At 34.5% G+C, this 26,652-nt stretch overlaps 1 protein-coding gene, 1 long non-coding RNA gene and 1 pseudogene across 3 annotated transcripts in view; 2 read left to right on the top strand and 1 right to left on the bottom strand.

Annotated features, from left to right (window-relative positions):
• The window catches only part of ITFG1 (integrin alpha FG-GAP repeat containing 1), a 332,983-nt gene extending 309,988 nt beyond the window's left edge, over window positions 1-22,995 (top strand). Inside the window, exons 15-18 of the mRNA XM_025852344.2 lie at window positions 15,918-16,042; window positions 16,660-16,742; window positions 19,933-20,050; window positions 22,578-22,995. Of these exons, the coding sequence (XP_025708129.1) occupies window positions 15,918-16,042; window positions 16,660-16,742; window positions 19,933-20,050; window positions 22,578-22,637 (386 nt within the window). The 3' untranslated portion in view covers window positions 22,638-22,995. The remainder of the gene's footprint in view (window positions 1-15,917; window positions 16,043-16,659; window positions 16,743-19,932; window positions 20,051-22,577) is intronic.
• Window positions 7,785-7,893, top strand: LOC112809116 (U2 spliceosomal RNA; annotated as a pseudogene).
• The window catches only part of LOC141371095 (uncharacterized), an 8,668-nt gene continuing 3,097 nt past the window's right edge, over window positions 21,082-26,652 (bottom strand). For both annotated transcript variants that reach the window (XR_012375730.1, XR_012375729.1), the window contains exon 3: window positions 21,082-21,133. This is a non-coding gene — a long non-coding RNA (uncharacterized lncRNA). The remainder of the gene's footprint in view (window positions 21,134-26,652) is intronic.

A 26,652-nucleotide genomic window follows, 5' to 3' on the forward strand; every position in this document is an offset into this window, starting at 1 on the left:
CCAAATCCATGCAATAAGTGGTATTGTAATTCTATTTTTAAGGATGAGGAAACATTCAAGTTCTGTTTTTCTGTTATATCTTTAAGCATTTCCAGGTCAGGGTTTGTCTCTTTTTCATCTCTGTGTAAAAAGCATATATAGTATGAATTCGGTATATGTTTAGGTGAATAAATTAAGGCTTAGGAAAGTCAAGGGACTTTCTAAAAATCAAAGCAGTGTTAAAGTACTGTCTTTGGCATTCAAATCCTGTGTGCTTTCCATAATACCACACCACAAGTCTCCTGTGTTCAGTAATACATTTGTTCAAGGTCTAGTCTAAGTTGATGTCAGGTTATTATTAAAATGGATGCCTTCAACAGTAATCATTGATATGGCATATTACATAAGACCTCAAGAAACTAAAGTTAAACAATTATACAAATTAGACTTTGTTATTTACTCTCTAATCATCTGATTAGTACAATGGATATTTACTAAGTGCCCATTAGGTGTCAGCCACTATGCTATACCCTAGAAATAGGGCATAAAAAGGAATATATCACTAGACTGGAAGCACCTAAGGACCTCTTTTCATGGAGCTATTTTCAATCTAGTAGGAGGTTCTCCCACCTATTTCATCACTTTATCCTTGTCAATTATCTAGAAGCTGAGTTCAGATATGATTCAAAATACTTCAAAGAAATAACAGTCAAATGTTAGTGGATTCCTTCACTCTCCATTAGAAATCACCCATCAACTACCAGGAAAAGAGGCTAACAATTGTTTTAAGAAGTTTTCCAGGGCGCCTGGGTGGCTCAGTTGGTTGGGCGACTGCCTTCGGCTCAGGTCATGATCCTGGAATCCCGGGATCGAGTCCCACATCGGGCTCCCTGCTCAGCAGGGAGTCTGCTTCTCCCTCTGACCCTCTTCCCTCTTGTGCTCTCTATCTCTCATTCTCTCTCTCTCAAATAAATGGATAAAATCTTTAAAAAAAAAAAATTTTTCCATAAATAGCTATACTCCTAAATTCTGAAATCAAGAAATTTAGCCTTTGAACATGTAACCTCACAAATGCCCCATATACTGTTCACTTAGGATAATGCAGGATCTTTCTTCAGGATCCACATTCCAGAGCACCTAGTAACACCACATACTTTTAAAAGGTATTAACAACTTTCTCTGCTTGGATTTATGCCTTCCTATGAAGACAAGCTATTTCTTGTTCTTGAGCTGATTACTAACTAGGACTAGTAAAAAACAGGAGTATTCTGTGTGTGACATTAAATTAACACATGTCTTAGATTTGTAATTTTTTTAAATGTTATTTTTTTAATTTTTTTTATTTTTTTAAAGATTTTATTTATTTATTTGAGAGAGAGAATGAGAGAGAGAGAGAGAGCACATGAGAGGGGGGAGATTCAGAGAAGCAAACTCCCCGCTGAGCAGGGAGCCCGATGCGGGACTCGATCCTGGGACTCCAGGATCATGACCTGAGCTGAAGGCAGTCGCTTAACCAACTGAGCCACCCAGGCGCCCTTAGATTTGTAATTTGATCATAGATTGATTAAGATGCACCTCCAGTCAACAGAGTGCCTGATATATAGCAGGTGCATCACATCTATAGAATAAACAGACTTTTTTATTTGTTAATAAATAAATAACAAATTTATTGTTTTTGTGATTAAACAAATCACAAACTTAGTGATTAATGGAAATCCACTTACACTGGAAACTAGATTTTCCCAAAGCCAGTAGGAGATTTTATCATCAGAAAAGAACTACTTCATTTCTTTTTTCTATGTGAGTAGCCATCATTTCATTAAAATCAAGTGAATTTTAAAACAAAACTAAGTTAAGAAGCTCCAATTTAGTAAATTTTTTAAATGCCATGTGACTATAGGCTAAAAAGTATCCAAATTTTAAAATGAAATATCAATACTTTTATTATTCTCCGACAAAATTTCTTTCCAAATGTCTTCTCACCTTCCAAATCTGTTGTGTCTTCCTTTTTTACCACTTTGAATTCTGGTGTCAGATTACAATATGGTATTAAGAAATATAGATAAGTGTAGCCTGTTGACAACAAGTAAACTTTTTATTATTAACTGTATTCTATATTTAGGAATTAGCTGTCTCCCCCATAACTGGCTAAACACTTCAGCAATGAATTTAAATGTTAAAAATCATTACTGTTTTGACATAACTGTAGAGGACAAACTGGTGGCTATCAGAAGGGTGGTGGGTAGGGGGATGAGTGAAATAGGTGATGGGGATTAAGAGTACAGTTATCATGAGCACAGGATGTTATATGGAAGTGTTGAATCATTATATTATACACCTGAAACTAATATGACATTGTAAGTTAATTATACTGGAATTTTTTATTTTTTTTTTAAGATTTTATTCATTTAATTGACAGAGAGAGAGAGACAGCGAGAGAGGGAACACAAGCAGGGGGAGTGGGAGAGGGAGAAGCAGGCTTCCCGCTGAGCAGGGAGCCTGATGTGGGGCTCGATCCCAGGACCCTGGGATCATGACCTGAGCCGAAGGCAGTCACTTAACCAACTGAGCCACCCAGGCGCCCCTATACTGGAATTTTTTTAAAAAGAATAAAAGAATCAAATAAGTATTTAAAAAATCATCACTTTTAGTCTATTGTATCACTTGCTTTCTTTGGCTATTCTTAGTTGATAATTTCTTTAAAAAGTGGTTGTATATTATCAGATATCATCCTACTAAAATAGTTTTGGTATTCTATATTATCCAGACTATTCAGGACATTGGGGTCTTAGATCAAATCAAATATTTTGATAAGAAGCCACTAATGCCATCTTAGATTCTTTCACTGATTTCCACACAGAATTAGAATACATATATGAAGCATCTGTCATACACATTTCCTATAAACTTTGCACGTAAGTTGTTTGAAACTTGGAACACTTTTTTTTAATTATTTTAAAATATCAGGGAAAGGGGGCACCTGAGTGGCTCAGTCGTTAAGCATCTGCCTTCGTCATGATCCCAGCGTCCTAGGATCAAGCCCTGCATCGGGCTCCCTGCTCCACGGGAAGCCTGCTTCTTCTTCCCTCTCTGACTCCCCCTGCTGTGTCCCCTCTCTCGCTGTGTCTCTCTGTCAAAATAAATAAATAAAATCTTTTTAAAAAAATAAAGTATCAAGGGAAAGGATTATATTATCAGAATACACCATAAACATCAGTTTAACTTCTACTTTCTGACTAGGATATCTGATTTGGTAAATATTTACAATGAAATTTATCATATGAGATAACACAAATTATTACCTCAGGTTGGCATTTAGGGACTGTGATAATTGGTCTAGGAAGATTTTATTAGCTATATCAGAAACTTACTCTGTTAGCAATTAAAACACACCAGCAGCAAAGGAAAGCAAGTGATAATGTATTTTTAAATTTTTAATTTTATCATTTATCAAAACCTTTTTAATCCATTGACTTTTATAGAATCCTAATCATTCTTGACAACTTTGTTTTGAAAAAAAAAAAATACATCAGTACCTGGAACAGTCTTTCTCCATCCTTTTGCCCTGCCAGGAAGAGAGATGGTGTACCAGTCACCCAGTGAACAAAGAACACATTGATTAAAGGAACATCTCTCACTTACAGTAGAAAGACTAAAGGCAGACATGACAAAATATCAGAAGCATGATTCTCTTAGGCAGCTAGAAAATTGGAAATAGGCCATTAAAGAGTACAGGCCAATGAGTAAGAGGAAACATTGGTGGCCAAATCATTTATATCAGAGTCCCCACATAATGAAATACAGTTAATATTAAATCTATTTAGGAACATATTTTTCTTAGCTTCATTTTTCTTAACCTCTACCATTCATGTTATTATCCAACTTGCCATTCTCAAAATTACAAGTTTTCCCCACCAAGAAACATTGTTCCCTACCTGATATTCTCATATTGTTTCCTTATAGAAAAATAGAATTTAACATGCACACCACATGGAACAAAAATATATTTCTTTTAGCATCCCCCTACAGGCAGTGAAAATAGTCCTAAAATTTTCACTCTGCCCTTTTAACTATCTTGAATGAGCCAGAGAACCTGAGCTTATTAGTGTAGATCAAGGGCTAGTCCGTATCCAGAGTACAGTCTTTTTCATGATCGAATCCTACATGGATATAATTGGATTAAACTCTTCCTCAGCAAGTTGGTGCCTGTTGTAGAAGATCAGCAAAATACACCAGCCTCATCTTCCAGAACTGCTTAAATAGCCCAGGCTTTAGGTATAGAAGAGAACATCACAAAGCCCAAATGCCACAGCCTAGATTTACAAAAATTAGGAAAGGCCATGTTAACCGGAATGACTACATATAAAATGTTATAGATTCCCAGATCATATCCTAGAACACCACAAATACTATACGGATACAAGCAGTAAAAGATCATGGAGTGCCTAGGTGGCTCATTTGCCTGGTAAAGCATCTGCCTTCGGCTCAGGTCATGATCTCAGGGTCCTGGGATCCAGCCCCTGTTGGGCTCCCCGCTCAGCAGGGAGCCTACTTTTCCTTCTCCCTCTGCCCCTCCCCCTGCTCAGGCTTGCTGTCTCTCTCCCTCTATCTTGTTCACTCTCTCTAATAAATAAATAAAATATTTTAAAAAAACAGTAAAAGATCAAATGTCATCGTATGGGGTTATTCAATGTCATTAGAAGTCCTTTTTATAGAACAGTAGACAAACATCACACTTCTTTTTCAAATGAAACTGAGATCACAGGTGATGATGAAGGGTGTGGGATTTGGAATTAGGCTGCCAAAATTAAAGCCCCAGCTCTGCCATTTAGTAGCTATATGTTTTTAGTCAAATTGCTTAACCTCTTGATTTCCCCATAATCAAGTGGAGATAATAGTACCTACCCACATGCAGTTATTGTTAACAACTGCAATAAGATGCAAAAAACACTTGCCATAGTTTTTGGCATATCATATGCCTTTAATAGCTATTAATTCTTATTGCTTACAGAGGGTATTTTCTTTAATTTTCATACATTTTCCTCTTTTAGTGTTCTTCATCTCCATTTTAATTGATGTCAAATGTACTCTTGTTTCAGAGCTGTCCATTTTAGAATAATGAATACTTCTCAGAACAATTTTCTCTCCCAAGAAGAGGCATGTTTTTCTCTAAAGTTGCATAAAATATTGGTTGTTTGAATGTGTTCTTCTATCTCATTTTTATAGAGATGCTATTTTTCCTCAAGCCAGGGCAGTACCAGAGGAGTTACAGACATTACTGTTCGATGCAAATTCCCAGTGGCTTAAACCCTTGCAGGGAAATAGAATTCAATGTCCTTTTGACTCAGAATAACATACACACACACATTCACACACCAAGAAAGAAAATTTCAGGGTTTTTTCCCCCTTTGGCTAGTGATTTTTCCCTTCGTTCTTCTGCCTCTTATGTCAGCATATATACATTATTTAAGTTTCATTTTTGACAAATGGACATCAGAGCTACAGTTATGATAAAGTTCATATCGTATTCTTGAACAATGAAGTTGGCTTCAATATCGTACCTCAAAACAGAGTGAATGGAAATTATTAAAGTGGCATTTATCTCCTGTCCTGCCTTCTTAATTAATGTAGACTCTTAAATTACAGCATAATCTATTTTACAATGGCATTAAACAGTCAGAATTATATGTCAGTGTAACATTCTCATGGAGAATAAGAATGAATCAACTTTAAAAAGTGTTACTTTTTTAATTACATAAATGTGTATTTGAACTGTTTTATAAAGTCAGAATATGATACAGTCATAAAAGAACATATAGGCATTTGAATCTAGTGATTAGTGTATCACAAATGCCTTTCATGTATTTATCTTTAGATAGACAATCTTTCTGTACTGGTATCTATGTGGTATAAACTGATACAGTATTTTTAAGTTGGGAATATGTTACAAGACTCAGGTTTGATGTATTTGGAGAGTAAAATTTCTTTATTCATTCATTTGTTGAGAAAATATGTACTGAGTGCCTAATATATGCCAGGCCTGTTCTAGGCTCTTATAATATAGAAGTAAATAAAACAGACCTAAATCTTAGCCCTCATAGAGATTACATTCTAGTAGGGGGAAAGAGGCAATAAACATAATAAGTAAATTATGTAATACTATTTAGTTGTCAGAAAGTGATAAGAGCTGTGGGGCAGGGGAGGCTAAAGCCAGGTAAAAAGGATAGTCATCAATTTTCTGTAGGTGTTCAAAGCAGGCTTTCTCTGAGAAAGTGCCATTTGAACAAAGATTTGAAGGAGGTAAGAGAGTTGAACATATAGTTATCTTTTGAAGAATATTCTTGGCAAAGGAGAAAACCAGCGCCAAGGCTGGAAAGTATAAGCATCTGTAATTCTCAAGGAACAGTGAAGAGCCAGTGTCTTAGAGAAGAAGGAAGGGAAATTAAGGATTAAAAGATGAAATTGAGTTAAATGAGGGATGGGGAATGTAAACTAGGCAGGATAAATTTTTATTCTGAGTGAAGCCAGTAGACAATAGGAAGAACAATAGTTAAAAGCAGGGAAACCAAATAGGAACCCATTAAAATAATTCAGCTAGAGATGATGGTGGCTTGCATCAAGATGATAGCAATAAAGGTAGAAATGTGTTTGGATTGTGTACATATATTTGATTTCTTGGCGGACTGTGTATAGGGTACAAAGGGGGAAAAAGCACTATAACTACAGGCTTACTGGCCCTAGCAAATAGAAATATGGAGTTGCATAACTGAGATGAGTTCTACTTCTGGATATATCCCCCAAAAGAATTGAAAGCAGAGTCTCAAAGTGATATCTGTGTATCCATGTTCATAGCAACATTACTCATAAAAGCCAAATGGTGGAATCAACCCAAATGTCTATAAATGGATGAATGGCTAAACAAATCAGAGTATATACATATACAAGGAATATTATTCAGACATTAAAGGAGTGAACTACTGATAATTGCTATAATTTATATAAACCTTGAAAACATTATACTAGGTGAAAGAATCCAAACACAAATGATCACATGTTTGTATGATTCTTTTTATATCATACATGTAGAATAGATAAATCCATAGAGACTGAGAGCAGATTAGAGGTTACCAGGGAATGGGGAGTTGTTACTTAATGGGTATGGGTATATTTATGGGGTGATGAAATGTTTGGAAACTAGAGACAGCTGGTGGTTGCACAACATTCTGAATACACTAAAGGCCACCTAATTTTTATACTTTAAAATGGTTAATTATACATTATGTGAATTTCACCCCTAAAAAACAATAAAGAAATAGAATGTCATAGGTGCTTTCATTGTAAACTAGTAGAAATGTAAAGTAGTACACCTCTTTTTAAAAATCAGGTTTTCTTTTGTATATCATTCTCCAGGTGTCTTAGAACAATTTGTTGAAGAGACTATTTTTTTGTCTTTTTTTATTTAAATTCAATTAATTAACATATAATGTATTATTGGTTTCAGATGTAGAGGTCCGTGATTCATCAGTCTTACATAATACTCTGTACTCATTACATCACATGCCCTCCTTAATGCCCATCACCCAGTTACCCTATCTCCCAACCCCCTCCCCTCCAGCAACCCTCAGTTTGTTTACTATGATGAAGAGTCTCTTATGGTTTGGAAGAGACTATTCTTTTATCCAATGAATGTCCTACTTCATGACCCAGTATTCCATATCTAGGAATGTAAAAAACAAATCTTGATGCAGACAAATATGATGTGCAGAGATGTTCACTAAAGCATTATTTATAATGGTGAAAGATTAATCACTTCTTGGCCTTTTGGCTAAGATCAAGTTTAGTATCTGTTCTTATCAGTTTAATGTAATAGTGAAAAATAAGGAGAAATCCATCATCTCCAACAATAGATTTTTTCAATGATGACATAAGAGGATTAATGTAGACAATAAAATTGTTTTTGATAATGTCTGTAGATTTTAGAAAAATAATTTTTAAAGGCATATATAATAAATGTCTTTTAACTGTTAGTTTGGTTTTCTCAATGGGATTTCAGTGTTGCAATAATATTTCTCTCTGCTTACCTATTTTTAAAGAATTTTAATAACATGACAAAATACTCATAAAATAATACTGGGTGAAAAGCAATAAAATTAAACTATGCTAATATGTTTGTGCATGCACATGTCTAGGGAAAAAATTACATGATTAAAAGTATGCTAAAATATAATAATTATGTCTTCATTTTGTGATTTTAGATACTTTTATTTTCATTATTCTTTGTAAGTTTTTAATTTTCTTATTAAACATACTATTTTAATTTGAAATCTATGTTCTAAGGTCTTATTAGAGTATTAATGATAAAAGTTCTTATTTTGGTTCTTTACAGTGAGGTAATATTAGGAAAATAATTTATATGTCTAGTTTGATCTCTTAAGTCAGTCTTTGCTGGTAGTGTAATGAAATCAGTATATATTTGATTTTTACTTCAACTATGTAATAAATTTTATGATAACATATAGCTAACATGTATTATTTATTGTGCAGGACAAGATACTTGAGTTTAAGCATTATCATTCAATCAGCATTATCATTCAGTTCTACTAATTTGCAGTTCATTATATTGCTTTACAATTTTGCATACATTGTTTAACTTTTTTTAAATGCCTATCCCTAAGTTCACTGTTTCTTTCCATTATACATATCTATTTCTAACATAAGAACTATATTAAAAAATCATGTATACTTTCAAATTATTTCATATTTCTGGGTAATGTTTAGTGATGTTAGCAGAGTCCCACTGAATATTAAAATATTTAAGTATTAATTAGCCTTATCCTTTTTTTCATGTTCAGTTAGCCACTGTATAGTACATAATTAGTCCTTGATGCAATGTTCAGTGATTCATTAGTTAAGTATAACACCCAGTGCTCATCACAGCACGTGCCCTCCTCAGTACCCATCACCCTGTTACCCCCTCCCCCCAACCCCTTCACCTCTGAAACCCCCAGATTGTTTCTCAGGGTCCGTAGTTTCTCATGGTTCATCTCCCTCTCTGATTTCTCCCCCTTTGGATTTCCCTCCCTTTCCTTATGGTCCTCCGTGCAATTGCTTATGTTCCACATATGAGTGAAACCATATGATAATCCTTTAAATGTTCAGTTTAACTATGTAGGAAATATATACTCTCCTAGGGAGAGACTGACTTTTGGAATGCCAGTGTGAGGACTGCATGAACCTGCTCTCCCCAAAAAGGAAAAAAATACGGGTCAAACAACTAATATTAACCATTTCAGAACTCTAGAAATTAACCAAAGCCACAGAATGGACTATGTTGTCTATCCAAGAGGAACTGCTAATCCTCGATAAGACTGCAGGTTCTGTGGCACTCTAATTTGGGCTTTTCCCACCCAAGCTCCCTTCTCTACTGAGTGGTATGGCAATGCAGCAGCCGTGAAAGCCAGTAGCTCACAGTCAGTAGACAGGACTGACTGAATTAAAATTCCCATCCCCAGAGCACTGTCAGTATTTTATCTAAACTAGCAACTCCCTGGAAAATCCCCATTCTCAGGAGGTTGGGGCTATTTGATTTGACTCGGAGTTCAGCCCAGCAGTAAAAAATAAAATTTAAAAAAAAGCCCTATCTCCCAGGGCATTACCAAAACCAACAATCATCTGCTGGCAAAATCTGAGCTACCTAAGCCTATGATGTGTAGTGAAACAAGAGCCTGGTCAAAGTATAAGAAGTCCTGAGGAACTAGGTAACCGTGGGCAACTTTGCAAAACTCCAGTATATTCATGGAGATCTAGAAGGCTATGAACATGCCTAGAAAGGAAACTACTTCATTCAAATACTCAGCTTGAGTATACTACCTTAAGGCCCTGCTCAAGCAAGAAATGAAAGCTAAAGCTAGCCTATAAACCGCTTGAAGTTTGAAGGCATGCTTCCACACACAAATCCTCCAGCAAAGTGTGGAAGACATACAGACAGGATATTTAAGGAAATCTTGTGAACCAGTCCTTGGTTATACCAACCCAAGTATGCCCCCTAGGAAGCCAGGCTGAAGACAAAAACTTTAAAAATAAGAAAATAAAATAACTTTGTGTCAGGGAATGCAGAATCTATAGAATTCATCCAGGGAATGTCACTAAACAAATAAACAACAACAACAAAGAAAAACTAACAAATCCTTAAAGGGAGATGGTTGATAACATAGTTGTTATATTATCTAAGAAGTCCACTTTCAACGACAAATTATAAGACATGCAAAGAAACAGGAAAGTATGCCACACATTTGGAAAAAATAAAAGCAAACAACAGAAAAATGTGCCCAAAGATATTGGACTTAGTTGACAAAAAACTATAAATCAGCTTTTATAAATATGTTCAAAGAACTAAAAGAAACCAGGATTGAAGAATTAGGGGGTAAGTATGACAACTATGTCTCACTAAATAGAAAATGGAAATAGGAGATAAAGATCATTTTCAAAAATCAAATAGAAATTCTGGAAGTGGAAAATACAGTAACTGAAATGAAAAATTCAGTAGAGGGCTCAATAACAGATTTGAGTTGACAAAAGAATAGGCAAGCTTGAATACAGATCAAACCTGAATACAGATCTCTGTATACAGAGAGTATACAGCCTGGGTTACAGGAAAAAACTTCAGAGGGGTGCCTGCATGGCTCAGTCGGTTAAGTGTCTGACTCTTGGTTTTGGCTCAGATCATGATCTCAGGGTTGTGATTGAGCCCTGCGTTGGGCTCTGTGCCCAGCAGGGAGTCTTCTTGAGATTCTCTTTCTCCCTCTGCCTCAGCCCCTCCCTCCTCCTTTCTGTCTCTCTCTCAAATAATAAATAAATAAATCTTTAAAAAAAAAAAACTCAGAAACCTATGGACCCTCCATCAAGCATACCAACATATGAATAAGGGGATTCTTAGAAGGAAAAGAGAAAAAGGGGCAAAATAAATATCTGAAGCAATAATGGCTAAAACCACCCAAATTTGATCAAAACATTAATCTGCACATCTAAGAAGCTCAGCCAGTTCCAGGGAGAATAAATTCAAAGAGATCCACATATAGTCAAACTGTCAAAAAAACAAAGAAAGGGACTATTGATAGCAGCAAGAGAGATGCTACTTACCATGTCCAAGAGAGCCTCAATAAGGTTCACAGCTGACTTCTCACCAAAAATCATAGAAGCCAGAGGGGGATGATATATTCAAAGTGCTATTGGGGGGGGGATATCTGTCAATCAGGAATTCTATATGTGGCAAATCTATCCTTCAAAAATGAAGAAGTTTAGACATTCCTAGATAAACAAAACAGACAATTCATCTCTACTACACCAACCCTACGAGAAATGCTGAACTGAGAAGACAACTGGACAGTAACTCAAATCCACACAATTAAGTAAAAAACACCAGTAAGACTATAGATAAACATAAAATATGGTAATGCCTCATTTCCTATCTGATCTAAAAGACAACTGTATAAAATGATCATTACAAACCTGTGTTGATGGGTTGATAATATATAAAAATATAATTTGTATAATAACACAAAGGAAGGGGAGGACAATAGCTATATTAGAACAAAGTTGTTATATGCACTAGGAATTAAGTTTTTTTTTTTAGTTAATATGCTAACTGTAATCCCCATGGCAACCACAAAGACAGTAATGCAAAAAATAGAAAAAAACAACTAGGGAATTAAAGTAGTACACTAGAAAAAATTTAACAAAGCAGCAATGGAGGAATAGAATTAAAAAGACATAAGACCTGTACAAAACCAGTAGTAAATGGGAGACATAAATCAGTAATTGCAGTAAATGTAATTGGAATAAACAGTCCTATCAAAAGGCAGAGATTGGTAAAAGGGATAATTATATATGACCCAATTATGTGCCATCTACAAGAGACACTTTAGGTTCAAAGATAAAAAAAGTTGAGGGGTGCCTGGCTGGCTCAGTCAATGGAGCATGTGACTCTTCACCTCAGGATTGTAAATTCAAGCCCCACATTGGGTATAGAGATTACTTAAAAAAAAATAAAATCTTTAAAAAATGATATAAATAAGTTGAAAGTAAAAAGATGGGGGAAATTATGCATGCAAAGAGTAACTAAGAGCGCCTGAGTGGCTCAGTTGGTTAAGCGACTGCCTTTGGCTCAGGTCGTGATCCTGGAGTCCCGGGATCGAGTCTCACATCGAGCTCCCTGCTCAGCGGGGAGTCTGCTTCTCCCTCTGACCCTCTTCCCTCTCGTGCTCTCTCTCTCATTCTCTCTCTCTCTAAAATAAATAAATAAAATCTTAAAAAAAAAAAAAGAGTAACCAAAAGAAAACTGGAGTGGCCATTCTAATATCAGACAATATACTAGAAAATATATATTCCAAAAATATACCAGACTTTAAGAAAAAAAATTGTTACTAGAGACAAAGAAGGACATTTTATACTGATAATAAAAAGGGCAATCCATAAGGAAGCTATAATAACTATAAACACATTGGCACCTAACAACAGAGCACCCTAAATACATGAAGAATTGAGGAGAGAAATCAATAATTCGAAATAAATTATTGGAGACTGTCATACCCCACTTTCAGTAATGGATCAAATGAGGCATAAGATCTATAAGAAAAGAGAAAATAACACTATAAACCAACAAAACCTAACAGATATGTATAGAACACTCCATCCAACAGCAGAAGAATATGCATTCTTCTCAAGCACAACTGGAAAGTTCTACAAAGTAGACCATATGCTAGGTCAAAACAACCCTCAATAAATTTAAAAGTATTGAAATTTTGCCAAGTTTGTTCCCCAACTACAATGGGATGATATTAGAAGTCATTAATATTTGAAAATTCACAAATATGTGGAAATTAAACATCACACTCCTAAAAAACCAATGGGTTTCAAATCACAAGGAAAACTAGAAAATGCTTTAGGTACATGAAAACAAAAACACAACATGCCACAATGTACAGAATGCATCTAAAGTGGTTCTTAGAGGAAAATTTAGTCCTTTAAGTGCCTATATTAAGGAATAGGAACAATCTATAATTGATAACCACTTTAAGAAACTAGCCAACTAAACTAGCAAACTAAACCCAAAGCAAGCAGAAGGCAAGAAACAATGAGAGAAAATAAGTAGGGAAGAAAAACATAAAACAAATTCAACCAAAAGATTTTTTTTAAATTAACAAAATTTATAAACCTTTAGACCTTTAACTAGACTAAAAGACTCAAATTACTAAAATCCAAAATGAGGGAGGATACTACTACCACCCTTCACAGAAATACAAAGGTAGCTACACAAATATATAGCCAATAACATTTGAAAAGCAGCTCCACTTTATGTTTTATGTTTGACATTTTTTTTATCTCATTTTATTCTGAAGCTAGATTATCTATAAGGTCTTTTTAGGATAAAATATGGAAGAAAATCATATGAGGCAAAACCATTTTAGGCAAGTTCTTAGACATGACACCAAAAGCATGATCCATCAAAGAAAATATTGAAAAATAGAATTTCACCAATATTAAAAACATTTCATTTGTATGAGAGAGACACTACTGAGAGAATGAAAGATAAACTACAGACTGGGAGAAAATATTTGGAAATTATATATCTGGAACATGATTTGGTTTCAGAATGTGTAAAGAATTCTCAAAGCTCAACAATAAGAAAACAATCCAATTTAAAAATGGGGAAAAGACTGGAAGCAATACTTAACCAAAAAAAAAATATATTTATAGCTGTTCTGGAAAATTATTTGCCATTTTCTTGTAGGATTAAACATACATTTACAATCTGTCCCACAAATACCACTCCTGGGCATTTATCCTAGACAAATGAAAATTTATAATAAATAGAAGGGCTGTAAACATCTGTGTATAGGTTTTTATATGAACATATAAATAACAATGGAGAAGGCACTGACTTAAATCTGCATAACAAATCTTACTGAACAACTCTCATTTACCATACTTTTTATATGAAGATATAAAAACCTATACACATATGTTTACAGCCCTTCTATTTATTATAGGCCCAAACTGGAAACAACCAAGATGTCCTTCAACAGGTGAATGGATAAACAAATGGTGGAACATTCACACAATGAAACATTATTCCTAATGAAGAGGCATGAAACCTCAATACACAACACTTAAATGTATTTCAGAGCATTATGCTGAGTAAAAAAAGTCAATATCAAAAGTTACATATAGTATGATTCCATTTATATGACATTCTCAAAAAGACAAACTACAGTCCTGGGAGAGGTTCTGACATACATAAGGAGGGCATATGAAATTTTTACAGATATAGAACTGTTTTATACCTTTATGGTGGTATAGAAGAGGAAAAGAAATCTTTTTCTCTACCTATCTTTGGTCCTCCAGGTGGGGCTCTATAAATTAGACTGGCCAAAGACAGATTAACAAATATATTAACATGTACATAGTACATGTACAGTTGGGAACATCCAGTGATGAGTAACCCAAAGGGATGGTTAGAATTTGGACTTAAATACCATTTTAGGCTAAACATTGGAAAGGGGATTTAGGGTTTCTGGGCAAAGGAAACAAGTTATGGGAAGGTGGTCCAGGAAAAGTATGGTAAATGAGAGTTGTTCAGTAAGATTTGTTATGCAGATTTAAGTCAGTGCCTTCTCCATTGCTAAGAGTTCTCCTTTGATAAGTCTTCCATTGATGAGAGTTAAAAGGCCTCCTCTTCCTGCTATGGCAGAGAGAGACGTTTTTACAAAGGAAAACTTGCTGCATACATGTGAATTTCCTTTATAAAAGGAAAAGTAGTGCCCTGTTTTTAGAGTTTTTCCTATACCTACTGGTTCTCAATGGCCCTTAGCTCAAAATAATCCATATGCCAAAGAGCCATATTTTGGGATGGCATATTCTGGTACCCTTCAGGAATGATGGTTCTATAAATCCATACTTGTGTTAAAATTCAGATAACTGTATGCTCTAAAAAAGTGTATTTTTATTATATTTTAATTTGAGCAATAAAAATGTCTAAATATGAAAAAAAGAAAAGCAGCTCAGCATCATTAGTCATTAAGGAAATGCAAAAAAAGCCACAATGAGATATCATGTCACAACCACCAGAATGGCTATGATCAAAAAGACAGATAAAGTGTTAGCAAGGATGTGGAAAACTTGGAACCTTCATACATATTGGTGGGAATATAGAATGGTGCAGCCATTTCAGAAAACAGAAGTTGACACAGATACTTGTGTATGAATGTGCACAGCAGCATTATTCATAAAAAGACCACACATTGATCGTATCTATATGAGTCTCCAGAAGAGGCAGATCTATAGAGAAAGTAAGAGTAGTGGTTACCCATAGCTGAAAGAGTAGGGGTTAGAAATAGGGGGTAACTGCTAATGGGAATGCAGATTCTTTGTTGGGTGATGAAAATATTCTAAAATTTGACTGTAGCTATGGCTCAACAACTTTTTTCATATACTCAAAACCACTAGTTGTACATTTTTTTTAATATTTTATTTATTTATTTGACACAGAGAGAGAGACAGCAAGAGAGCGAACACAAGCAGGGGGAGTGGGAGAGGGAGAAACAGGCTACCCGCTGAGCAGGGAGCCCGATGCGGGGCTCCATCCCAGGACCCTGAGGATCATGACCTGAGCCGAAGGCAGACTCTTAATGACTGAGCCACCCAGGCGCCCCTAGTTGTACATTTTAAATGGGTGATGTTTATGGTGTGTGAATTATATCTCAATAAAGCTACTTTCTTTGAAAAGTGAATCATTAATGGTAATGAACCACACATTTCATTTCACATTTTTATCCTTAAAGAATTAAGTTTTGGCACCTAAATTGTTAATATTGTATCATTTTAATATTTGATGAGAGCAATGTTTACAAGGATGTCTTTTTTTTTTTAAATAAATTTAGCTGGACAACTCAGCCAATCCGCACATTTAGCCCTCCAACTACCATACAATGTACTTGGTTTAGGTCGAAGTGCAAATTTTCTTGATCATCTGTATGTTGGCATTCCCCGTCCATCTGGAGAGAAGGTGAATAAAAATTTATTTTGTTTACAATTAATCTGTGTCTTAATATATACTTTTCAAATATTTAAATTCAACAATTTGATTTCAAATAAATCTTTTTTAATCTCTTTAAAGAGAATATAGAAAGAGAGAAATAGGTAGTGACCTATCTAAGCTTATCTTACATGGAGCACACTGTAATTTAAAGATATAGTTTTCTGCCACCTCTCATAAACCTCATGACCTCCTGTCCCTCTTTCCTGCTTTTTTCTCTTCATCTTCACTATCTAACGTAAAATATTTTGTTTCTTGTCATACTCCACCTCTACTTGAATTTTAGCTTCGAGCAGCACTTGTACATAGCACTGTGAACAGTACCTGCTACACTATTCAGTAAATATTTGTTAAATTAATGAATCCATGAGACAGAAATATAATCCTTCCCTCAAAAGATCAAAAAAATTTTTGCTAATAGTGCACAGGAGCCCCATTTGGGGCTTAATATATATAAATTTAGCTTAATCCATACCTAGGATTTCAATTAATCAAGGAGAACTTAAGCTTTTTCCTTATTTATTTAGAATACTAATTCTGTTTTTAAAGTATACTAGATGTTAAATGTTCTTAAATTCTTTTTCCAGTCTGTACGAAAACAAGAGTGGACTGCAATCATTCCAAATTCCCAGCTAATTGTCATTCCATATCCTCACAATGTTCCTCGAAGGTAATGTCCTTGCTTGAACTGATTTTGGTAAAAATACTGTCAACTCAGAATCATAGGTACAGTTACATCTTTTAAAAACTCTCTGTTCCTGCTGTGTTCCCATGAGTGCCATCATTTAATTTGCTTACAGCAAACCTTAAATGACTAAACATTCCTACACAGAAGGTCCCTGACTTTTTTTATGAAGAACAAATTAAACCTTATTAGAAAAACAGCAGGTTAACTAATTAGGGATTTATACATATTCTGCTTCAATAAACTGATCTTCAGTTTACTAGCTATAAATTCTAAAATTTCAGAATGCTGAATTTTTTAATAAGCATTGATCTTTTTAATAAATGCTTGGGAAGTGGTATATATCCCACAGTGGTTAGGCACAAGTTTTAGAGTCAAAGAGACCTTGGCTAGAAACTAAGATCTACTGCTGAGGGTCCATTTCTGTACCTGTAAAGTGGGAGATAGAATACCTACCTTAAAAGGATGTAGATGAACTATGCATAAGACAACGCCCAGCATCAAGTAAGTTTTCAGTGGAAGGTGTCTTTTTTTTTCCTTATTAGCAGAATATATTCCTTTTATAGGAATAGCATTTAAATCTAACTCCTTATCTTTGTTCATTTTTCTTTAATTACTACAGTGATTCCACTGTTTTTAAAAAGTAGGTGATAAAGGTATTCACTAACACTTAAATTTCACTGGGAAGAATATACCTTGTTCTTAAGGCTAGTCTGATATCAAAATGAAAAAATAACCAAAAAGAAAGGGTGTAATGTACCTATGAATATGTAACCAGCGAGGTCCTGGTTTGTTATGTTTCTTCTCAAAATGGAGGCTGTATTGTTCTTTATTAAATTTTTAGATGGAATATATTCAGTGGTTTGCTAGAACCAGTTCATGCCACCTCATGAGCTCATTGTATGCATTTTTTCCCACTCTGTTCAGTGAGGTGACACTAAAATCGGCTATGATGGGAGTATTTACAACATGAAAATTGGCAACTGCCAATCAGGGCTTTTTCCCCACCCCAGAGAGCCAGTTTAACAGCATACCACAGGATATATCTTATGGTGGATTCAAGGGCTTAAGAAAACAACTTTATTACAACATTATGCTTGAAATAAGATAACATCAGTAGAGGGGCACCTGGTGGCTCAGTCAATGGAACACACGACTCTTGATTTTGGGGTTGTGGGTTCGGGCCCCATGTTGGGTATAGAGATTATTTAAAAATAAAATCTTAAAAAAAAGATACCACTAGAAACAATAATAGTCTGAGTTCAGATATTTTTTAATGAATCTGTATTATGTTCGTTATTTTTCTATACATTAAATTTATAACAAATCTAGAAAATCTGTACCATGAGTAGGAAAATGTATAAATTATGATACTTCTATATGGTGTAATATCATGACATAGAACAATCTCTTAAAATAGAGTGGTAAGCAAAAGACAATAAAAGAAAAGTTCATTTTGAGTATGTCTAGTAAGCAACCATTTGTGATTTGAAAAAGATATCTGTGCATATATGTCTATATATGTATAAAATATCTCTGGAAAGGTATGCAAGAAACTGCTTAAGAATGACTGCTTCCGAGTAAGAAAATAAGGACTGGCCTTTTGTCCAATTTTTTTCTTACCAAGATTCCTATTTTCATGTTTTTCTAAAGTCTATTTAAGAAGAACTATCAAAACAATCTCATGAAAGAACTTTTTTTTTAAGTATGAGGTAAGGTACTGAGAATAGCTAACCTCAACTAACAGTATTCGTTTTCCTACTTTTGAGTTTCTAGAAAATTCTTTTATAGTTTTCTTTTATAATCTCAACATTTTTCACGTTTCTCTTGCTCTTTCTGAAGAAATGTTCTTTTCAAATTTATGTACATAATAGAAACTGAATTGATTTTAGTTTGAGGTGTATTTTGAGATTTATTGACTAGAGGCTAACTTACAGATCAATAAATTTTAATTATCCCAAAAGAAGTCAATCACTACTTGCTATTCATCAGAATGATCTTACTTTTATTAAACTTTTAAAATGAAAATAGGCTGAATGGATTAAAAAATAAGACCTATCTATGTGCTGCCTACAAGAGACTCACCTCTTGTGATGTGAAGACTTAGACTAAAAGTGAACGGAAGGGAAAAGATGTTTCATGCAAATGGAAACCAAAAGAAGCTGAGTAGTTATACTTACATCAGACAAAAAAATTTAAAACAAAGACTATGATAAAAGACAAAGAAGGGCATTATATAATATAATACAGTAGTCAATCCAAAAAGAGGATATAACAATTGTAAATATTTATGCACTCAACACAGGAACACCTAAATATATAAAGCAACTATTAACAGACCTACAGGGAGAAATTGACAGTAATACAATAATAGTAGGTGATTTTAAAATGAAAATATATCTATTACCTATTTTCAGAGAGAACAAAATTCTTTGTATATAACCACCTACAGTGTTGATGATATTAGACCTCAGTTTTAAGCTTTTCGGGGTTTGCAAATGCTGTATTGTGTGCACTGTTTTAGAAGAAAGAGCTAGTTCTGTTTATGCTAAAGTCTGTATATTGCCATTAACACTAAGGACTAAAAGTGATTTTGTAAGAAGTCTCAACATCATTGTAGTAATGTAAACCCTCCAACATGACACAGAAATGATAGAAGTATTTTTACACAAGCCATCTATCTACACCCACTGAGATCCATGGCTGTTTTAGTTGGCCATAGTACATATGTGAACAGGAGTCAAAAAATAAGGTGATATAAGATCTTACCAAAATCATGTAACTATGTATATAGTCTTAAAGTCAAGGTTTCAAATTCAGCAAGTAAATCAAGATGTAAAAACAATGTCTAAAATTGTCCTAAGTATCCTTAACAGGTTTATTTAAGAATAATTCTCACAGGATCAAAGAAAAATAATGAAGCATCTCATCAAAAATTCTATTTTATTTCAGTTCTCTGAGTAAAATCTGAACTCCGCAGGATCATCAATATTCTTAGCACTATCTAAATTTAATTGCTGTTGTTTTATTTATAGTGAATGGGTAGATGGGAAAATGAATTAATGGATGAATAAACTGACTCATTAATTAATAGCTATTTGCTTTTTGGTCTCAGTAGAATTTTGTTATTTTTCAGTTAAAATGTGTAATTTTAATGATTCTGTTTTATTTGCAGCTGGAGTGCCAAACTGTATCTTACACCAAGTAACATTGTTCTACTTACTGCTATAGCTCTCATCGGCGTCTGTGTTTTCATCTTGGCAATAATTGGCATTTTACATTGGCAGGAAAAGGTTTGTTCATTTAAGTGAAACATTAACTTTTGTTAATTTGTAATGGTAATATATTGCTCTTTAAAAACACTGTATTTTAAACTTTTTTCAAGTGACTAAGATTTTGTGATTTTTCACATTCTATCCGTAATGTCCTGATTATAATTTCTTTCATCCCTTTAAGTTACTAATGTCTCTTAGAAATTTATACAAATCACAGGAAATTCTTTTAAAACTTCAGTGCTGTACAATAGTAATAAAATGATCACCCAGAAATTTCCAGGTATATCAAAAAACTTAAGTTAGAAATAATTTCATAAAGCCCTGAAAAATAATAATCTTTTTTTTAACAAGCCTGTGTTTATTATGTACTGATAAAGCCATGAACACTTTTTTCCAGGAATAACAACTATGTCTATATAAAGAATTAGAGCACAGAGAGGTTAAATGATTTTTCAAGGTTTGGGTGGGAAGTAACAACTAAAATGATAAACATCTTTTCCATCTATAAAGTATTCTTTGCACTAAACATTTTTCTCTTCTTTAGTATAACCCCTAAATAATAATTAAAAACAACACTCCAAGTGTAGATTTTTTTATACAGTGTTTATGAGGAGGAAAAAGGGGGCTATCATATTAATTTACTAGCAGTTTAGATACAAATTGAAAAAGCTAATTTCTATGAAAATGTGAATATGAAGTAAGTACATGAATTAATATGAATATATATTAAAGTATATAACTAGCAGGTTCCAACAGTGTTCCCCAAAAAGGGCTTCTTCGTGTCATAAAAGTGTTTTCTTTTTTTGCACCTACTGTCTTTGGATTGTCATGCCCATCATAATCATTTTTTGTTAACTAAATTTATCATGTATTTTAGCTGTTTTAACTTAGGGAAAAGAGAAGATCTTAATTGTTCTGAAAAGTGTTCATAGGTTTGTTTCTTCCTAAAAAATTACTCCTTTATACATCAAAAATGATAACAGAAACTTACATATTCAGTTAATTTTAAGATTGCAACTTAAGACATAAAATAAAGGTGATCCTACATACTTTTGTCCAGAAGTGTCAGAACATAATCTGAAGTATTACATAGCTCTAGACCTATAAAGGAAAGGAAATTAATTTCATTAATTTCTCAGATCATCTGATTACAGTATGAACATTGTGGACTTAACAATAATAATGATGCAGTGGCTAAAAATTGAAATTTTAAATACAGCTGTGGATTTGACCATGTATACTCTCCTGTGATACTGTGGTTCATTGCCTACCTCTTTGACCACTTCTCTTTCACCTAGCTGGGTGCTCCTTTCTACCATTTCCTAACCACAGTGTCTGCCCTAGGCTGTCTTCTTTCTACACTGCTCCTGCCAATTTTATCCAAAAGCATAGCTCCAAGCTATTACCTCAAATATCCCTAATGCTCATCTGTGCCTAAAGTTCTCTTAGCCCATCTCCAGCTATCTCCATGACATCTCTACCTAGATCACTGACAGGCACCTTAAAACTAATATTTTAAAGCTTTGTCTCTCTTCTTTCCTACTTACCTATAAAATTTGATCAGTTGTCCAACTGATTCCGCTTCCATAACAATCTGTGCAGCTGACTCCACTTCTGCATTTCTACTCCCAGAGCTTTAGGTTCAGCTCCTTGTCCTGTCCAGTCCTACCTGGTCTCTCTGAATCCATTTTCTCCCTTCTCCCTTTTTGCTCCGTTGACCACACTGCTGCCATATAACTCATCATCAAATTTAGCCTTAATCATGTCACTCCGCTGCTCAAAAATCCCTGCCTAAAATGTGTCAACTCCTTAGCCTAGCCTTCATAGAACTTCCATGTGACTCCATCATATACCTTTCCAACCTCGTTTCTCACCTGCTGCTTTCACATATTCCCTGCTCCTGCCCAACTTCCCATGATTGCACCTGCTCTACCCCCAGCTTGGAATGAATGCCTCTCCCCTTTCATTTCCATAAATACTATCTTTTCAAAGCTTTCCCCTTTCCTCACTCCAACCTAGAAGTAATCTCTCTCAGAATATTAGTGACAGTTTTCACTTTTTTTCCTGAAATACAGTTATTCAGTATGTTTTGCTTTTTTCTTCAAGTTCCTTGAGAACAAGATACAAAACAGGATTTTTTTTTTAATCCCTCAAAATACCAAGCACAGTACTTAGGTTAAGGCCAAAATAATTAATGTACTTTACTTAGATTCATTTATTAACATTAGTATTAAGAATGGGAAAAATGTAATAGTTCCATCCTTGTAGAATCTAATGTTTACCACTACTTTCAAATAAATAATAAATGATAAAAAACTAAGTATTTAAGGAACATTTCTTATTGGTTTTTAAATTCAATTAGTGGGTTATTAATTATAAAATAGCTACTATAAACTACAAAAATTTCATAATTACATAATAAAATCACATCTTTTATCCTACTATTTGCTTAGAGATTTTTTAATGAACTATTTTATATTTCAGAAATGAGTCTTTTCTTGACACTTTCCTGTCATTTATAAACTAATCTAAAATTCTTTTTCAGAAAGCAGATGATAGAGAAAAACGACAAGAAGCCCATCGGTTTCATTTTGATGCTATGTGACTTGCCTTTAATATTACATAATGGAACAGCTATTCACTTGATTAATTGAAATACTAAATTTGGCTGATAGAAGAAAATAAGGGACTTTGAATATTATTTATAAATGATGTATCCTTTGGTAATTATTGAAAAGTATTCAAATAAATATGGTCTGAATGTGTCACAAGGTCTTTTTCTAAAGCACTTTGTATACAATAATTTGGGTTATTTAAATGTGCTGTACATTTTTGTTACTTTGTGGAATGTGTTGCATGTACTCAGGTGTTTATGTATTTATAATCTTACTAGAATAATGATGATGGAAAAAGACATGTATAAATAAAAATAAATGAACAGGGATTTTTGTGTTCCACTTGAATTGGTCTTGCTTCTTATTCTAACAATACAAATTATACCTTTGTGAATGTATCACAGATAAAGTTATTTCACCTTCGTCACAGCAGGTGACAGACACGGGATAGTGCTTGGATACTCTCTGGCTTTGGAATTGCAGTCCAGCGGGCTTGCCTTAAATTCCTGGTTCCACCACTTACAAGCTGATTGAATTTGGCTAATCGTTAACCTCTGTGAGCCTAAGTTTTCTTGTTTACAAATGGGGCTAGTAATACTACTCATTTGGGTTTGTAAACATCAGATGGGATGATGTATGTGGAGTGCTTAGCTTCGTGCCTAGCACAGAGTTAGTTAACTGCTCAGTAAGTGGTAGTTATCATGATTACTATTTTTAGTTTGTTTTTTTTATAGACTTCTACAACTAATTATCAGAATATATAGACTCAATAGAATGTTATTTTCAGGCATGAGGAAATCATACTTTGGAAAACCTAAATTCTCAGTGGTTGGCATCTTACACGACAACTTATTACTTGTTCATAGTAACTAAAAATTATAGTACCCTCCAAGAATTAATATGCACTAAAAATTTTCATTTCGACACTGATCTTTATCATGTGATAATGAAGAACATTTGATTTCTTGAAAGGAAACTGCTGTAGATAGCATCTGAGAATGCAAATCTTCAACCACATTTTTATTCTCAAAAGCAAAGTCTGTAATTTACATTCAGACTTCAAGGCAAATTTTTGCGAACTTCACCTCACCAGAAAGTTACTTTAACACTTAAATCTAAGACTGGGAAAAGTTTATATATCAATGTTAATAATTTTCTAATATGCAATGGACATGTGATGGCTGTAAAACACAAAAACTTACCTGAAAACAATTAATTTTGTTCTTCATGTTATTTTTATCTTTACAGTTCATTGAGAATGGCATGTGTTTAAGTGGTTTACTTTGTGTATCTAAGCATGTTAGTATGTCTCAATAAATACCGTGTATTGAAACAAAGTATTTTGGTGGCTTTGTAAATATTTCTTAAGTATAAAGTCTAAATCACTTATCTGCACCATGAGACAGAGGTAAAGTGACTCAACCATTGCCTTCTTGTGAGTTCATGCAAGATAGGAATCCCCTAACTATAGTACTCCATTAATTTACTAAACAGTTATCAACAGCAACACTGCCAGGCACACACTGTCCTAAAGACCATTAGGCTGAGTATCTCTCAACTATTACAGCATGAGTTTTTTTGGTTTTTTTATAATTATTATGTTATGTTAATCACCATACATTACATCATTAGTTTTTGATGTAGGGTTGCATGATGCATTATTTGCGTACAACACCCAGTGCTCCATGCAGAACGTGCCCTCCTTAATACCCATCACCAGGCTAACCCATCCTCCCACCCCCCTCCCCTCTAGAACCCTCAGTTTGTTTTTCAGAGTCCATCGTCTCTCATGGTTCATCTCCCCCTCCGATTTCCCCCCCTTCATTCGTCCCCTCCTGCTCTCTTCTTCTTTTTTCTTTTCTTGATATATATTGCTTTATTTGTTTCAGAGGTACAGATCTGTGATTCAACAGTCTTGCACAAGTCACAGCGCTCACCATAGCACATACTGTACCCAATGTCCAACACGCAGCCACCCCGTCCCTCCCACCCCCCACCACTCCAGCAACCCTCAGTTTCTTTCCTGAGATTAAGAATTCCTCATATCAGTGAGGTCATATGATGCATGTCTTTCTCTGATTGACTTATTTCGCTCAGCATAACACTCTCCAGTTCTATCCACGTCATTGTAAATGGCAAGATTTCATTCCTTTTGATGGCTGCATAATATTCCACTATATATATATATATATAATGTCTTCCTTATCCATTCATCTATCGATGGACATCTTGGCTCTTTCCACAGTTTCGCTATTGTGGACATTGCTGCTATAAACATCGGGGTGCACGTACCCCTTCGGATCCCTACATTTGGATCTTTGGGGTAAATACCCAGTAGTGCAATTGATACAGCATGAGTTTTAAAACTCACTTGGACTCAGGATTTAAGGGAGGAGTATGTTATAAGTCAATAAAATGTTAAAGAGAAAAAAAAGAGGAAGGAATACTTCATAACTCCTTTAATAAGGTCAATATTTCCCTAATAACAAAACTCAGTACAAGAAAATAAAACTACAAGGAAAGTATATAGCAATACAAGCCTTTCTCAAGAACAAGAAAGGTCTCAAATACACAACCTAACCCTACACCTAAGGAGCTGGAGAAAGAACAGCAAATAAAGCCTAAACCCAGCAGAAGAAGAGAAATAATAAAGATCAGAGCAGAAATCAATGAAATAGAAACCAAAAGAACAGTAGAACAGATCAACGAAACTAGGAGCTGGTTCTTTGAAAGAATTAACAAGATTGATAAACCCCTGGCCAGACTTATCAAAAAGAAAAGAGAAATGACCCAAATCAACAAAATCATGAATGAAAGAGGAGAGATCATAACCAACACCAAAGAATTATAAACAATTATAAGAACATATTATGAGCAACTCTATGCCAGCAAATTAGATAACTTGGAAGAAATGGGTGCATTCCTAGAGATGTATCAACTACCAAAATTGAACCAGGAAGACATAGAAAACCTGAACAGACCTATAACCACTAAGGAAATTGAAGCAGTCATCAAAAATCTCCCAACAAACAAAAGCCCAGGGCCAGATGGCTTCCCAGGGGAATTCCACCAAACATTTAAAGAAGAATTAATACCTATTCTCCTGAAACTGTTCCAAAAAATAGAAATGGAAGAAACACTTCCAAAATCATTTTATGAGGCCAGCATTCCCTTGATCCCAAAACCAGACAAAAACCCCATCAAAAAGGAGAATTACAGACCAATATCCTTGATGACCATGGATGCAAAAATTCTCACCAAAATACTAGCCAATAGGATCCAACAGTACATTAAAAGGATTATTCACCATGACAAAGTGGGATTTATCCCTGGGCTGCAAGGCTGGTTCAACATCCGCAAATCAATCAACGTGATACAATACATTAACAAAAGAAAGACAAGAATCATATGATCCTCTCAATAGATGCAGAAAAAGCATTTGACAAAGTACAGCATCCTTTCTTGATCAAAACTCTTCAGTGTATAGGGATAGAGGGTACATACCTCAATATCATAAAAGCCATCTACGAAAAACCCACAGCGAATATCACTCTCAATGGGGAAAAGCTGAGAGCTTTTCCCCTAAGGTCAGGAACATGGCAGGGATGTCCACTCTCACCACTGCTATTCAACATAGTATTAGAAGTCCTAGCCACAGCAATCAGACAACAAAAAGAAATCAAAGGCATCCAAATCGGCAAAGAGGAAGTCAAACTCTCACTCTTTGCAGATGATGTGATACTGTATGTGGAAAACCCAAAAGACTGCACCCCAAAACTGCTAGAACTCATAAGGAATTCAGTAAAGTAGCGGGATATAAAATCAATGCACAGAAATCAGTGGCATTCCTCTACACCAACAACAAGACAGAAGAGAGACAAATCAAGGAGTCAATCCCATTTACAATTGCACCCAAAACCATAAGATACCTAGGAATAAATTTAACAAAAGAGGCAAGGGATCTGTACTCAGAAAACTATAAAATACTCATGAAAGAAATTGAGG

This window comes from Callorhinus ursinus, unplaced genomic scaffold (genome assembly GCF_003265705.2).
Source record: "Callorhinus ursinus isolate GAN/ISIS: 27379988/994484 unplaced genomic scaffold, GSC_fseal_2.0 scaffold56, whole genome shotgun sequence".
Classification (NCBI taxonomy): Eukaryota; Metazoa; Chordata; class Mammalia; order Carnivora; family Otariidae; genus Callorhinus; species Callorhinus ursinus.